The sequence below is a fragment of the Sitodiplosis mosellana genome, unplaced genomic scaffold (genome assembly GCF_009176505.1).
Source record: "Sitodiplosis mosellana isolate CC-2019 unplaced genomic scaffold, AAFC_SMos_1.0 Smas_scaffold_2, whole genome shotgun sequence".
NCBI classification, from domain to species: Eukaryota; Metazoa; Arthropoda; class Insecta; order Diptera; family Cecidomyiidae; genus Sitodiplosis; species Sitodiplosis mosellana.
Window position 1 is genome coordinate 5,045,452 of NW_022595245.1, and position 16,906 is coordinate 5,062,357.

The window sequence follows — 16,906 nt, forward strand, 5'->3', positions numbered from 1 at the left end:
AGCCTTTTTGTTTCTATGTTTCAATAAATAAGAGCCGCAATTTTTCCGTGCAAAGAGGTCATATTTTCTGCCAATACGTTGATCTCAACGCCAGATTAAATTGTGACTTATCGATTTTGGTGAGAAAAGAAAAAAGAACAAACTTGCACCAAGAGGTGCATTTATGTTTCAAGTTATCCGTGCAAGTGGCAAAATTGGTAGTGTTGCTAAGCTCTCGATGTAATGAATCGCCCTGTGTGCATCACTGCTTCCGGTATTGCGGCGAAAGAGAATCAACATGCATAGAGATTTAATGGTGGCGCTAACAACGTTCAACTGTAATTGAATTGGTTTAAAGTACCGTATAGGCTTTTGCTAGTAAATTTATGGCCATAGCTTAAATCGTCCGCAGAGAGATAGAGAGAGAGAGGAAAAACGGAACTGTAATGCCAGTGAAAATAGCAAAAAATGAAAAAGTACATAGTGGGAGTGAATCTCTCCTGTAGAGAGATACAAAGGGAGAAAAATGTTGCCATGAAAAAAAAAGTAATATTTACAAGTAGCCAGTAAAGTGATTGCATTAAAACTTATATGGACGCTGTAAACTGTATCTTCTCACTCGAAGCTCAAGTGGATGTTGATGTTGGTGGATTTGAAAATGCTTCAAGCGAAACCGAGACACTGTAATGCAATTTTAATTGAATAAATTTCGTAGATGGCTGCATTTGCTGGACGAATTTTTGATTTAGCTTAACTGAAAATGTGAGAGTACGTGACATGCCTTGAAATACCCGAATGAAATCCAATTAAAATCATTTTGCTCAGCGGTTTGGCATCGTGTGGAAAATACTTGAAAATGAAATAATAATGACAAATAACTGGGTTTATTAATTTCAGTTGTTGCATCTTCGGTTTGGCTAACAACGCAAACGTTGCAAATGTCGACACGATACCGCAATCAACATTACAATGTTAATTTAAATGAATTGATATGATTTCGTATGTACGCAATAATTCGCATCCACTTTCTCTGAATGCGACGACAAATATTGCGTTATTTGTGTACACGATATGGAAAATGTATAAAATGGTGTGTGTATGAAATGCCAGCACACACACACATGCCGTGGAAAAGTGCCGATTCGGTAACAGCTTGCGCACATCGATCGTATACTGTTTCGAAGTCGAAGTCGAGGGGAATACACGGTTGAACAGAGACAAACAGTCGGTTGAATTCGTACTTGCTGCCCATTCGCACGAATAGGATGAAACATTGTGTGGAAAAGGACGACAACAACAAAAATGCTACGCTCGTTGACTCTGTTCAAGTGAAAAATGTCGCCAATATGGAAAACAGACCTTTTCCTTCTACTTAAAAAGGATAAACGCGTTGATTAAATTTCAATGTAAATTCATGTTGTGTTCCATTCTGTGTGGTTCTCTCTGTCTCAGTGAGTTGTCTGCTGGCGATGCATAAGCTACATGCTTTCTGCCCACGCAACAATATTCAGTTCGTTTGATATGTTCTACATTCATCGTTGAATGGACATGGACATTTTTGTGTGATTCCACGGCGATTGAGTGAATTTTTGTTGTAGATTTTTTATTTGTATTTCTGTATAATCATCACCACCATCATTGCTTTGTAAATTGAATTTCAAATAAAATTCATTCAAAGCAAAATTACAAGTGAAGTGAAAAAGTTGCAGATTTTGAGTGTGCCATCAGAACGAATGTTTTGATATTGAGGCAAATGAATGCGCTGTCATTTCTATCAAAAGTAGAAAAGAGAAAAATAAAGTTTTGGTGCGTGTTTCGTATATGTCGAGTATTTGAATAGATTTTTTCGGTGGATTTCATAAAAAAAAAGCTTCACAAAAGGTTCGTATTATATTTATATAGACTATCTCTACCTCTTTTGTATTCATACATCCTTTTCTCTCGAATGTGTGTGTGTGCTTCGCGTGAAACGAGGACAGAAAACGGAGAGAAAATAATTTACGGCATTTGACCAAAACGTCGGCTGTTTTCTAGAAATGATTGTTCAATGTGCTCCACACTAACTGATTCAACTTGTATTGATTAATCGCACTCGTGTACTACATCTGAATGAAAAAGGAAACGGGAGCCTTGTGTCACTTTTCTTGAAACTTTTTTTTTAATATTCACATTCGATACATATGAGAGTGACAGAGAGCTATGAAAATCGGTAGCAAAAAAAAACAATTTCATTGAGTTGCTCTCTTTCAATTTCGCATTCCGTTTTTCTGTTTGCCAATCGTCCGTCGTAAACAGAGAGTAAAAATGTAATTCAACGAAATTGCCATAAATTTGTTCGGCTGGCTGTGCTATAGTCACCGTTGCAATAAACTGTCAATTTAACGGTTGGCTCATAAATTTCGATTTACTTGCTACCGCCGTCATTGTCTCCTGCATGCCAACATACATTTCATGTTGAATGTCGTTTTGCTACGCTCCCTACGCATAGCCTTTTTAATGCCACCGACTCTAATTTGATCAATTAAAAAAGGTCGAGCACACTGCTGTGCATTTGCTTGTGACTTTTAACGAAATCATCTCATTATGACGGTAAAATTAATTATGGCCTCTCTATCTTTTTCTGAATGATATTTATATTAAAAACAAAAATTTCAAGTGCCAAGCATTCAGTCGATTCTATTTGCATAATGCCTTTTGTTTTGCTCAACATCAAAAACGGAATGCTTTGTGTATTATGACGTGGTTTATTACAAATTTCTTTTACTAGAAAAATTTCTTTGCATACTCAATAATTTTCCAGCAACAAAAATAACAGCAAAAAAAGAGAGAGAAACGGCCGAAATGACGAGCGCCACAGTTGACAAATCGTGATCAGACGGATTTTCATGTCTAACATTTTTGTGCACACAAAACACATACCAAATGAAGTTTACCATTCATAATGTGTTCGCTGTGTATAGAGAAGGAGTGCGAACCAACGAATGACGCACATGAAAAGCCCTATCTAAATGCGAAATACAAAACAAAAGTCCATAAAAATCAAAAAAAGGGAAAATATCTCTAGCTCTCTATTACAGAATGGAAAAAACAGCAGCAGCAGCCCCAATCTCAAATAATTGCTGGTGTTTGTCAGATCCGAATACGTTCCCACACACTGTCACTCACACTAGCGCAAGCACCCCACACAACTTGGAGTTGTCGTGCATATTTATGGTGTTTGTATGTGTGTGTGGTTGTGCGTTTGATGCCCATAACCGAAATACAAGTCTTCATTCAAATTACACTCGCTAATCATTGATGTTTGTGCTACACGTTCATTTATACGGTCGCACGTAAATTTAAACTGTAGTTTGTATACACAACACTCATAATCGTAAATTCGATGAACGAATTGCATAGCACACGGAATGGAGCCGATCCAAACGGAATAGAACATTTTGAGTTGTCGCTGTGTATGTGCTTCTCTCGCCTGACACTCCACCATTGCCAACGGTATTCACGTACGAAAAAATCCATTTGTTTCACATTTTCCATTACGTTCTATTGCTACCCCATTTTCGCGCAAAAAAAATGCATCTAGCGGCTGTCTCACCTATTGCCATCTCATGTACCATTTGTGGGGAGCTTGCGCAGTACGCGCCACACTCAATGTCTATATTTTCGTCGTGTATCGATAGCGATGTTTATTCCAGATTACGTTACGTCGATTTATTTGCTGTGCTACCAACCTGAAACGAAAAAATTGCCCTCCAGTTGCGAATCGGCCACCCTACGGCTATGTGCTCTTCGGCACTGTAATTTCGGTGCTTGCTTTCAGTCAATATACGAATCGAGTGTGTGTAATGTTTGTAAATAAATAAAGTTTTGGCTTCAAAGCGGACACTTGAAGTGATTGAAATCCTTTGGGATCAAAGCAATTTTGATAACAACAGCAGCAGCAGCTGAACAGTTTCCAAACAATTAATTGATTTAGTGTGTGTGTAAAACAAAAGCAAGTGAGAATTTAGTAGAACAATAGCTTTGGTAGCAAGAGAGAGACATTCCAATCAATGAAATCATGTTGAGGTATTTTGCATCAAGGATTTTTATAGTCAAACACAAATGAAGCAGCGAACGCTCTCCACGCCTTGCGCTGAATGACAAGAATTCAAGACGCGAAACGAGACGAAAAAAAAACACAGTCGACATTATTGTTGATGGTGGAATATTCTTGAATGTCTTTTTCATGTCAAACTTTAATTAAAGTTTTGCGAACGAAAATAAATTGAGTGTGCGAAATGTCGAAACGTCTTAAAAATCAATAATCGTTATATAATATGCAGTAAAACCGCATACAAAATCCGAGAGGAAAACGAAAAAAAAAACATAGAGAACCTATAAACGCAAGCACCACCAGTCAGCTAACACCAAACCACCGACGGCGGAAAATAGTTCTTATTTTTTCTTCGTTCATTCTCCCCCATTCAAAGTTTTCCATGTCGTCGTCGTCGTCGTTGTAAGCTATACAAATCTTTATCTCAATACTAAAGCGTTGCATTTTTCATTGACTCTCTCTCTCCACCACTTACATAAGCAGGAAGCCAGGGTTCAGTTTGTATTTGCGTTCGAGTTTACAGACGATGGTTATTTCCTAGTGCTTTGAATTTTTGATCAAGTGCTTTCATATATTCTGACTCGTTTTCGACATTTTCCTTCAATATTTCTCGACTCTTAATTGAATAACCGGGGTTGCGGTGGTACAGTTGCGGAAAAATTGATGCTTCCTGTAAATGTCCAATGGTTGCAGTGTAAAAAACGGGCTACATTTAACACAAAACATAAATTGAAGTGACGATACAAAGATTTTGCTCCATAAATTTCACCGTATTTTTTTACAGCATTCATCTTAGCTGGCTCAACATGAACCAAAATTTTCTATTGAACCCTTTAACTGGCGACGATTTAATTGAGTATATAAAAAGACCATTGTAACCATTGCGTGACCCATATCGCGCACAATTTTCATTTTCATTTTTATTACTTTTGACGCTGTCGCTGTTGTACGTTTCGACACGGCCATAAAATTGTGTTTGTGGAAAAAAAAAGCGAAACATGGTTGAAATGGATTGTTTTCCTTGTAATTTGAGGTTTACAAGCAATTTTTCATTTCATTTAGCCGTCGTGTACCGCGATTGTTGCCTTCATCGCTGCAATAAACATAAAGCGTATGCACACTGCACAGCGCCATCAACCGAGAATGAATGCATTTTTATTGATTCTAATGCGAATAATAATTTTCCATAACTCAATTGCTTTTTCTCCCTCTTTCTCTCTCTACAGCAAACAGCAATATGCGTTTATACGAGCCGTTGAGTTACTTGAACAGTAATAATAACAACAACAACCACAACAATTATAGTCACGCCAACGATATTATCGATCGCGACTGCCATTCAAATGGAAATTTCAGTGGAAATACGGTGAAAACATTCACATCGAACGGAAATCACCAATCAAATATCGACAGTGTGACAGTGACATCTCCAAAAACGGCAACCACAAGCAGTACCTATTTTGAAATCAGCGACTCGTCGTCGTCATCGGCCGGATGTGATGCATTGAGCGCATCACAAAATTGGCAATTGGAAACGGAGTTCAGCAAAGCATTATTGGCATTGAACGAAACATATTGTTTCTATGGATCGCACAAAAAATTAAAATCACGTGAACATCTCGATACGGTTGACGACGAAGATGACGACGACGATAATGCCAACGGCAATGGGAATATTGTGAATTCCATTGGACCGTGTTCAAAAGACACCGTCGACTTGATTGATGGCTCGTCATCCGATATTGAAGCGGAAATTAATCGATTGATTAGTCGCAGCAATTTATGCAGACAGAATTTTGAATGTGAATCCTACAAAGACAACGCTCCCAATACGCAGGAGCAATTGATGGATGAAGAAGGTAAGAAATTGCAATTGCAATCGATATTCAATCGACATTTATTTTTCAATTAATTTTTTTTTCGTCTTTTCTCATTTGCAGAAGAATTTTCATCGTTATCAATCTCAGCGTCGTTGAGTGCAGAAAAATCACCATACCCACGTGGTATCATTAATCCAAATTATCCCGGTTTCCAACACTTAGCCCACACACTCTCTGAACATTTTGTCGATCATCACGGCAACCAGGTCGGAAGTATGTCAGACAGTGACTTTTCCGAAGTTGACAGCGATTTCCCAAGTGAAGGCCATAGCACGGAAAATAATAACACTTTTGCATGCGACGATTCGAATGGAAATAATATTATTGCTGAGGAGAGAGTAACGACTAAATGTGACAATTTGACGACGGTTGAAGAGATTTTACGTACCGTTTTCGAATCCAATTCAACTCATTTGTCTACAGCCATCGAAATGCTGTCCGAAAAGGAGCTTATCGATTATGAACAAACCGATATTCATTCAATTGACGGTGTTACTGATGTAAATGCATACGATTTGAAAACCTACTTGGAACATTATGACGACGGTGGAATTAATATTGAAAATATGGGAGTATTTGCAAAGAAAATTGAATCACCCGTGAATGAACCGGATGTGGTGAAAAAGTCCAATTCATGCGAACGAGGTTTCGAGCAGAGTGTTGATAAGCCCGATATTTTGCTTGATGTCACTGAAGACTTGTCACCATCAAGCGTAGAAAAAGATGAACCTGGAAGTGCTTGGAGCATCACTCCAGTCGATATTGTTGGCAATTTTGAACAGGAAGTTGAACGTGAGCTTGGCCTTTTGGTGACGGGCTACAGAAGCAACAGCTTTTCAAATGATTGCGATGAGGTTGATTCTCCAGTTTGCGGCAATATTGAGGCGAATGATAAATTCACGGACAAGGTATGACTTAACGGATTAAAGTCGACAAGCGATTCATTTTCTTTGGTTAGAATTCTTTTTCATCTTTTTCCATTTGAATCAAATTTTTATTCCGGTTTAATTTTAATCTTTCAAATTTCGAGAATAAAACTGAATTCGATTTAATACCGATTTTTACGCCCCCATATTCAGATAACCGATGCTAGTTTATCCAGTGCAAATGACACAATTGCGAAAGCCGATCATGAGCAATCAACTGAACAAGACTCGATGATAAAGAATCAAATTCCAACGGCAATTGTTAGGCCAAAGTATCAGCGATCATCGTTTGATGATCGTCAATTGCCCACCGTTGCATACATGAATGACGACACAACGGCTTGGTATGACAAACAGACCAACACAAATGACTCGTCTCCGACGAAATGTTCTGCTCCAGTAGTGACAGCTCCACCACACCCAAAGAAAATCCATTTGCCCGAGTTTGATCGCAAAGCGAAAAAGCATATGAAATCGACGACGACGATGAGCAGTGTGAAATCCGCCCACAATGTTGTAGACAACTGTACAACAGCGCACAATAATCAGACTGGTGCAACAGACAATACGAAACGCTCATCAGACGGTAAAGAATCGGTTGAATGTGCGGACACGAATTGCAGTGTCGTCCAGAAATCGAAGAAATCGGGTGCAAGTGTTGCTGTGGTTCAGCCACGTAAGAAAGAGCGAATGGATGAACGCAAACTGATGGAAACCATTGTGCAAATGCAGATAAAGAAAAATGCACTATTGTACCGCGACCAGGGCAAACCAAACAACAATAACAACAACGGCGGCGGCGGCGGCAGCACGACAATGGCAAAAAGTACATCAGACGTCAATCAGACCAACGGTAATGTGAAATATTTGAACAATAACAATAACAACAATGACGACAGCTGCACGAATTCGGAGCGCAATCACGCGAAAACAGATCAGAAAGAGAATTCAGGTATGGAATCGAAAATCTGATACAAAATCATAATCATGATTGTAATGTGAGTGTGTGTTGTGACTGTCTATTTCAATAGGTTGCTTTGATGTGTACAATATCGAGACAGCGCTTCCGGTTATCGATATGGAAACCATTAAAAATCATATGAAATTGGTTAAGGAGGACGAACGACGCGTGAGTAGAGAAAAAAATGTTTTCTTTTATGTTGGAAACGAATGGATTTTTCCGCGATTTAAGAACAGCTCATCTATTGCAAATGTCATTATAACGAAGCGTGTGTGTGTGTGTGTGTGTCAGTCACTGCACGCGTGTGTATGGTGTGAATTGCGTGGTGTATTGTGTTGCTTTATTTGAGCAATGAACGCATGGCGTTGATAAATATTTGCATCGAATTACGCGATAAATGCACTGATTGTAATTGAACATCGAGCTCGTTGCTGTGTGCTCGCTGTCTGTGTGTGAGTCTGGATTCATCGAATCCAGTTTACTGTGATAAATTTTCTGCTTGAGTAATCATGCATCGCAATACAAAGAGCACCATTTATCTAGATTAGATGCGAGGCACAACAACAAACACTTTTATGGTTAATATTTACGTTTAATGCGAAACGAAACGAAAAAAAATGTGTTATTGACCGGTGCTGAAATTCTATTTCAATTCCATTTTAAGCGGTGGGATTTATCACGATTTGTTTTTCTCGCTCTCTTGGTACTCTCTGTGTAAAGCGTGTGTCGGCTCGTTATACGTAGTAAGATTCGAGATTGTTTTTGTGCGTTTTTCACAGCGGTTTCACAGTGCCAATGGCCAAAGAGCCTTACTAATGACTTTTCTAATCGCATTTAGAAGAACCGTGAAAGAAAATATGGCAATTTAAATCAGAATTTAACCTAAATAACCGCGAGAGAGAGAGAGAGAGAGAGAGAGAGAGAGAGAGAGAGGGAGAGAGATTGGAAATAGAAATTCAATAGCGATCGGATCGGCAATAGATGAAACGAGGAAACGTGTGATATTTCAAGAAATTGAAGTAGGCGTCGTTGATTAAACGACATGCAATTGAAAATTCTTGCACACAATCGAAATGCTTGGGGTTCTTGCCTTATTTTCATTGATTGCTCCGCACTCAACACGTGCAATAAAAACGTATGTGTTTGTGTTTTTCGAACGAACATCAATGCTCAAACCTAGAGTCGCGACTTACAACTCTTTCCCGTTAATTCAGACGTAACAATCACTGCGGTCACCGTGTAATAAACCCAAAGACAAAAAAAAATTATGACCAAAAAGAATGAACAAAAGACACATTATGGTAAATATCATCGCGAATTGTTATTGTGTGTTTGGCCGAAAAAAAATAACAACAACCACATCGACATTCGACCGATCTCAATACCACCGTAAACAAATTCCAACTTTCTCAATTAAATAACCTTCATAACCAACATACACAGAAGTACACAGCAATGATTCGGTTTGGTTGTTGATGTTGATGTTGTTTTTGTGTTGTATTTATGTGCTCTGTAAACCCATTCTTGGGCCATCGCATTCGAATCAACCATCAACAAACAAAGAAATATGAACGACTAGTAAAGCATACAACAACAGCCACCGTAACTCATGATCGTATGATGTTTGAAACGCTTCGAAGAACCGAAGCACTCTCTGCTGCTTCTACTAACAAAAGTACTACTGCTTCTGCTGCTGCTGTGAGCCACAACGGCCACGATTATAGACTCGCGATGTCAGTCATTGTTTGATTGGTGCTTCAATCGCTACGCTGCTGCCGAGCATGAGCCACGCAAATTGAATTGAAATTCCATTTGGAAAGTTTCGCGAGTTTTGTAACCAACAGCAGTATTTCTGTGTATGTTTCAAGCTATATTTGATAGTATTGTGATGTGGCAATAATCCAGTTTGCAGTGGAAAAAGTCGAAATTCTCGGAAGAGATTGTAAAAAGTGTGTTTGTGGTATCAAAACGCGAAAAAAAATTGCAAAAAAAGTGATCAATACTCAGAAAATTTCGATCATTGCAAAATTGATTCAATGTGCAAAAGGTGATAGAAATAATTTTCGGTTGAGGTGCGACAGTGGATGATCCACGTGAAAAAATGTGCGCTGCATTTTATTACGAGAAAAGTGGTGCAAATTTTGCGATTGGCGCGCCGATAAACCACGAACCCACATCACTGAGTTCGCTACCGTTTGATAAGCGCCATTACAAGAAAGATTCGCGTTTCGTTAACGATTTATACACATTGACCTATGACGATCATGAAAGTTTGGACAGTGTTCGGCTGTTCAGTACATTTGCCAATCAAGTAAGTGTAAATTATAGTGATTTCGCGTACACACGATTCAATTGGAGTTTTTTCTCTCTTTCAATTGACGCTCACGAAACAATAGTTAAGTCAGGTGTGTATGTATTTTTTGCGTGTCGGCTAATTTCCGGAATTGTACTGAGTGAATGTCGAAATGCGTGACGCACTTTAGAAAGTTCAATTTTATCTCGTTCATAGTACGACGATGTTATATGCTGCGCGCGATCATACAAGTTTTAACAAATTCAATTGAAATCATTCTGAAACTAGGTACTTGCGTCAATTCAGGTTGTGCTGCTTTTTTGGCTCGACTCAACAATACGACATTGCAATGACAATCCACTTTGTGTGAGTGTGTCTCAAGTCTGTCAAGAATCTTGCTGAACCGAAAAGATTTTTGCGTGATGTCAAGTGAAACCTTGAACAGTTTCGTTGGAATGACACACAAAAAAGCGCATTTTACATTAAATTTAAATGTTGTTTGAGGTCAAATTCACTGAATATTTCTGTCCAAAACGGCGCAAAATTATTTGACCGTTGTGAAATGATCGCGCACAAATTAAAGCGGCAAATATCGAATCGGTTGGGACTCATGACTTTTTCAAGCAGCTGACGATCTTGAGCTATAATGAAACGAATGAACTGCGCGGAACGAATTCGTTTTGCATTTTTTTTCTCTCTCTCTCTCTCTCTCTCTCTTTTTCCTCCTTTTCAGTTTGTACGAAGATTTTGTTCGCAATTTTGATCGGCTATTATTACATCCATTGCTCAAGCACGGCCAATGAATAAAACATTGCTTCTGTTGTTATTCGAAGCACAGAGCCGAATTTGAGCTCAACGAAAACAAATCAACGCACGGTTTAGCATTGTTTGTACAAGGGATTTAGAGGTGATATTGAAAATTTTCAACATTTTGTAATTGGCCTCAGTGCCTGAATCGGCTCCGTTTGAATTACAAGTATTTTCGTAAAATGCTGATATTAAATGTAAACAACAAACAAAGAACACACACAGACACACGCAAGTGCTCTGGTATTTGAAATTGCTAAAGAAAACATTTGCAAAGACGAAGATAGCAAGCATTGCAAAGGAACGAAAATCATTTCGATACACATGAGCTGAATGAGTCGTAATCAGAGCCCTTTTCGACAAGGTTTTCTGTTTCATTCAAAAGTAATTCGTTTTTTTTGCCATTGCACACACACACACACACACGAACATTCATATAGTCATTGAGTTAGGTAGTTGACGTTCGTTTCATTTCGGTGCGATTCATTCTTCCTGCCTTCATACAGAAGGTGATGGAGAAACGTATGCAAGTTCACATACACAGACACACATGAACCCAAATACTACGAAGTGTATACGAAAACAAACCGATTCCGAAAAATCACATCTGTCGTTCGGCTGACTAAAGGCTCTTCGACGAAATAACCGAGCAGCTGGCAGTCTGGTGGTGTTCTTCGTCGTCGTTTAGTTCCTTAAAGAGTGTTCAGTGTGAACATGCTCGGTGCGTGTGTTTGGACGGACAGCAGTGACGCATTCATAGCATTATTTTTGCATTCCATAACACCATCAAATACATTGTGTTTAATTAAGTGAAATTAATATGTAATTTTATCTCAGCAAAACACGACGCGCAATTACCAATTCATTCAAGTTTACTTAAGCATTTTTGCTTGTGCCATATTATAAATATTTAAGTTAACGTCTCTATCTCTCTCGACAACAACAATAATAAGAAAATGCTCGATAATTTTATCGTGAATATTAGAACGATTTTACCGATATCTAAAGCTAACAATAGCCGAGATGATAAATTCAACGGAAATTATGCAAACGAAAGTGCCATCGCATTTCTTGAACACAGTTCAAATCGTGATTCTCATTTTACCAACGTCGACGACGACGACAACACCACCACCACCAATCGAACAATGTTGAACGTGGTTCGCTCATATTTCAGTCAATTATACCAAAAGAAACCCGCATCCGATCTAGACAATGACATCATGTTACCAAGGGTTTTTGATTACGCCGATTTGCAAGTCGATTGGGATCCGATTGAGCTCAGAGCGAAGGAAAAATTCATCGAAGACATCGACAATGTGATTGATAAATTTGTGCGCGTGATTAGTGTCAACGATACCAATTCACCAAGACGAACTGAACTGTTTTATGTATATATATATGCACAGAGTTCTTTGTTTTATTCATATTCGATATTCATTTACGTCGCAAACGGAAAAATTCATTCAATATGCTCGACATTTCGATTTGCAATTCAAATGTTGAAGTTTGACATTTCAATTGGAGTTTTATTTTTAACCGTGATTTGCGGTTTTATTGTGTTAATATTCTGATTTTACTTCGAAGAGAAGTGTTTTCATTTTATTCTAACGAATATTCTCTTCGGCACAGAAACGAAATGATCGTGAGGAAATTCGTCGTCGATTGGCCATGGGCGCTGAAGATGATTACCTAACAAAAATCTCAACAGCAAAACCAGGACGCAAACCCAGCTTACAGACACGGTTGCAAGAAGGTGAATGAATTGAATGATTTGAAACCCGCATACAGGCTAATTTTAATGCCAATTTTTTTCGATTTAAACAGGTAAAAATTTGCAAATTTGCTTTGTTAATGATGCAGCAGCTGCAGCTGACGGTGACAGCCTCAGTTCAGACAGTGAATCTTGCCCAAAGCTATCAAAACCTGTAACACATACCAATCATACCAATCAACCGCCAGTTCCAGTTCGTCACAGCAATATTACCGCACAGGCAAATCCTTATAATTCACGACCATTGTCGATGAAAAAGACCGCTTCACAGGAAAAAGGTAGAGCTTTGTACAAAGAAACGAAATTGAATTCTTCCTAAGGACACAACCATTGAATTTCTTTCAATAGACCTTCTTTGTGACGTTCTCTTGATGGATTGTTCTCATTGTAATGTTGTTGTTTTTTTCAATTCTTTGCGTTTTAGTTCGATCATCAGCTTTAACATTGGATGCATTGAAAACCGATGAAGATCCAAAAGAGATCGATTTCTTCACCAAGCAGGCGCGTCTACAAATCGAAGCGCGAATGGCATTAGCTCAAGCAAAAGATATTGCACATATGCAGATGGAGGTGAATAGCGTTCCCTTGAAAATTCCACCAGATCCACTTGATTGTCTTCTCTAACTTATCTTCTGTTTCAATTTTTCGTTTAGATGGAACGTCAAAAGCAAATGGAGTCACCAATTACAAATATGATCCGCAGTACGATTGAAAAAGTCGGTTATAATTTCCCGGCTGGAAAGCGTCGTGTTTCACGTCAAATGTTGACCGATATGAATGTGGCACAATTGCAGATCATTGTCAATGATTTTCACACACAAATCGAGAGTCTGAACGAGCAATTGGTGAAATATCTGATGGATCGTGATGACTTGCACATGGGCCAAGATTCGATGCTTGTGGACATTGAAGATCTAACACGATACTTGTAAGTGTGGAAAATGAAAATTTAGTTTTATTTTCGTTTCCATTCCTATCAAAAAACCACCACCACCACCACCAAAACCACCTCTCATGACGTCTGCCGCAGCTACACATTTCACACGACCCATCAATCACCATCAAAATTCTAAATCTTTTGGATTCTTTTTTCGCCCCAAAACAAAAACACATTCATTTCGATTAAATAATAATCATGCTTTTGTCGTCATTTCTCTATATTCAACCATGCATTTTGTAATGTGTTGTGCTTACTAATCATTTTTTCCACACTTAATTTCATTCTTTCACCTATTTTTTTTTACATTTGAATTTTTACGTTTGAAATTCGTCGATTTTCAATTTATTTGAGTTTTTAAGTTTTTCTTTTTATTTCATTCTTTTTTCACACAATTTTTATTCGACAGAGGTGCAAAAAAGGATCCATACAGTGAACGCAAGAAACCAGCAAAAAAGTACCATTCAATGAAATCTCCCAAATATATGGTTTCACAAAAGATGCAGCCGCAACATAGATTAGCTAGTCAAATTGGAAAATCTTAAAAGACACAGACAAAAAAAAAGACACAAGTCCCGTTTGCAGTTAAGGCAGATCGCATTTCCTAGCAAAAATTGGTTTAACATTGGTTGTTATAATATGTTTACAAGCCGAAAAAAGAGCAAACTAAACAAAAATGAAGATGTTAAATTGGATTGCATTTTATTTTCGATATCACTTGAAATTTTTAAGCACTTGAATATAGAGCCGATTCCGTTCCTGATTATGGCGTTTCCTTTTAAGTTTCAATTTAGCGTTTAATTTTTCCTTCTTCTTTTTCTTCCGAATAAAGGCTTTTTCATCGCTATTATTTTCGTTCTAACAAAACAAATCAATCTTGTTATGCGTTGCGCACGCAATTTTTATTGGAATTTTTTCTAGATGGGTCAAAGATATAAAAAAGTTACCATCACACAAAAAGTGCAATTGAAGTAGTACATCGCGCGCTATTACGCTTCATCTTATGGACATGATCTGCGACACACAGATCCATAGACACAAAAAATCGGCGTGTGTGTGTGCGTGTCGTGCTATTGCGCAAGCAGAGTCGAAAACTGTAAATAGTATCCAATAACAATACCTTTTAACTTACTACTACTACGCTATCAATTTCACTGATACTCTCTCAACTCTTTAATAAACAACCGGATAATCTATCTCTCTCGAACATCTATAATTATTATTATGTACTCTTAATTCACTTCAACCTCGGCCGTGTTACGACATCAAGTTATTGCTACTTATCGTCTCTCGTTGAAGATTTGTTCCACAATTATCGAGTAAATCGAAAATGAGAGCGAGAAAAGAGCAAAAAATGGGGAAAAAAAGAAGAAAAAAAAAATGAAAAGAGAGATGAAAGCAAAATTGAAGATGGAAAAATTGAACTGACACGAATCAATCATAAAAATTGAAGAAGAGAAGAAAAAAAATGGAAGGCAATTTTGTTATTTGAAATGTCAATTGAAATTGGCTTGTGATCGTAACACGGTTCCTTTAGTAGTTTCAATGTTTCTATTCCATTCGTTCTTTTTCCTCTATCGAATTTCCGGTAAATAATGTTTTAGTTTAGACCAATTTTCAACTTTTTACGTTTCATTCTCATCCATAAACAAGTCATATTTCTCCTGAAATAAAAAAACCTTAAAACCTAGACACTAATGGTCACAAACAGTTCATAAAACCAAACTATTTATCAGCTCTTGTGAAGTTATACATTGTACTCAAGTCATTTATTTATAGATTTCTTAGAGGAACTTCGCTCATACTCCTCCTTATTTATCGATGAACAAAACAAAACAAAGAAAAATTAGCCAGAACCTGAATATTTAACTGTGAAAAAAAAGACAACACTATTTTTCGAATTCATTTCCGTAGAGTCATTCTTAACTAGTCCGTTGAATTGAATTGGAACATAGGCCCAAAATACTTGTCAATCATGAATGAATAATGCAGACAACGCTTGCACTGTGCACGTGTTGTTGGAGAAAACAGAAAATCTTCGCCGTGCACCAAAAATATCAAATCAAATCGATCATATCGTTGAATTACTCAGTAATTATTACCTAATAAGTAGACTAACAGTGAAATGGAACAATCAATACCTATGCAGACGATAGAACTACCACACACAGAACAACACATACATTTACTTTGAGACTTGTTACATTCACTTCAGTTGCAATTCCTGACATTTCTTTCAATATTCGGTTTTGTTTTTTCCTTTCAATTTCGTTCGTGATCCAACCTGAATCTCTTGTTTACTCTCATTCTTAAAACAATAATCAAAAGACTTGAACTGAATTGAATATAGCGTGTTATAATCAGCTATTCAATACAAAGGAAAAATCAAACACACAAACAGTGGTGATTCATTCTATAGACGTTTTCTAACCAGAGATGGAAATTGAATTGAAATCTGAATCTTTGTCTCACTTACGAAAAGTGTGTCATTTAGCAACGGCAACAGAAAAGAAAAACGTTTCAGTTGCAGGTTTGAAATAGATATGGGGTTATTTTTATGGCAGCACAGTGTATACATTACGGTGAATTTTGAACCGTATTAATTAAGACATCGATAATTACTGAGCTATTTATATGATTGTTGGCTCCATTTTCCACAATACCTCTCATAGCTCATATCGATCTCGGCTAAAATAACACACTTTTCGTTTATGAACAAACAGAGCAATTACCATAGATTTAAAAAAACACATAACGCTATTACTTCTATCTTGATATTTAACAAAAGCATATTTATCCAAAAACAACAACAACACATTAACTAAAAATACCACAAACAAGAATATATGCAAACAAATATTCTAAAGGTTATTTAACACTTAATCTTATGTATCGATTGATTGATATATATTCACATTGATTGCGATCAAATTATAGACTAAATTCAGCCAAAATCGCAATTAACTTTGTCTGAAACATCGTTAATTTCAACAACCAATAAACAATACCTTTTATGGCACTTGAACTAACAGTTAATGCGTTTCTATTACACATTTATTTCATTCTTTAGGGAAAATTTACAGCGTTTTGGTATGAGTAAGTATAGTACAAGGTAAAATGATGCAGCAGGAAAGATTTTTCTCTTTACATTTCCTTCTTAGAAAATTTTCACATTTCTTCTGTATTTCAAAATTTTTTTCTTCGCATTCTTGCGTTAACAAATAAAAGAAAAACATGAAAAATCACCAAAAATCGA

The 16,906-nt window shown here is 37.3% G+C and overlaps 1 protein-coding gene across 5 annotated transcripts; it reads left to right on the forward strand.

Moving 5' to 3' along the window:
* Window positions 1-1,301: 1,301 nt before the first annotated feature.
* LOC129565306 (schwannomin-interacting protein 1 homolog) lies at window positions 1,302-16,679 on the forward strand. Of its 5 annotated transcripts, none has more exons than XM_055440038.1 (10): window positions 1,302-1,860; window positions 5,299-5,931; window positions 6,013-6,860; window positions 7,032-7,830; window positions 7,910-8,007; window positions 12,572-12,695; window positions 12,767-12,991; window positions 13,138-13,283; window positions 13,367-13,641; window positions 14,060-16,679. In XM_055440038.1, the coding sequence occupies exons 2-10, from the start codon at window positions 5,310-5,312 to the stop codon at window positions 14,193-14,195; spliced, it is 3,273 nt and encodes a 1,090-aa protein (XP_055296013.1). In that variant the 5' UTR covers window positions 1,302-1,860; window positions 5,299-5,309; the 3' UTR covers window positions 14,196-16,679. The 5 variants fall into 5 exon arrangements, with proteins under 5 accessions (XP_055296013.1, XP_055296012.1, XP_055296014.1 ...); XM_055440037.1 differs by lacking the exon at window positions 1,302-1,860 and adding an exon at window positions 3,731-4,044; XM_055440039.1 differs by lacking the exon at window positions 1,302-1,860 and adding an exon at window positions 3,731-3,974.
* The last annotated feature ends 227 nt before the right edge of the window (window positions 16,680-16,906 follow it).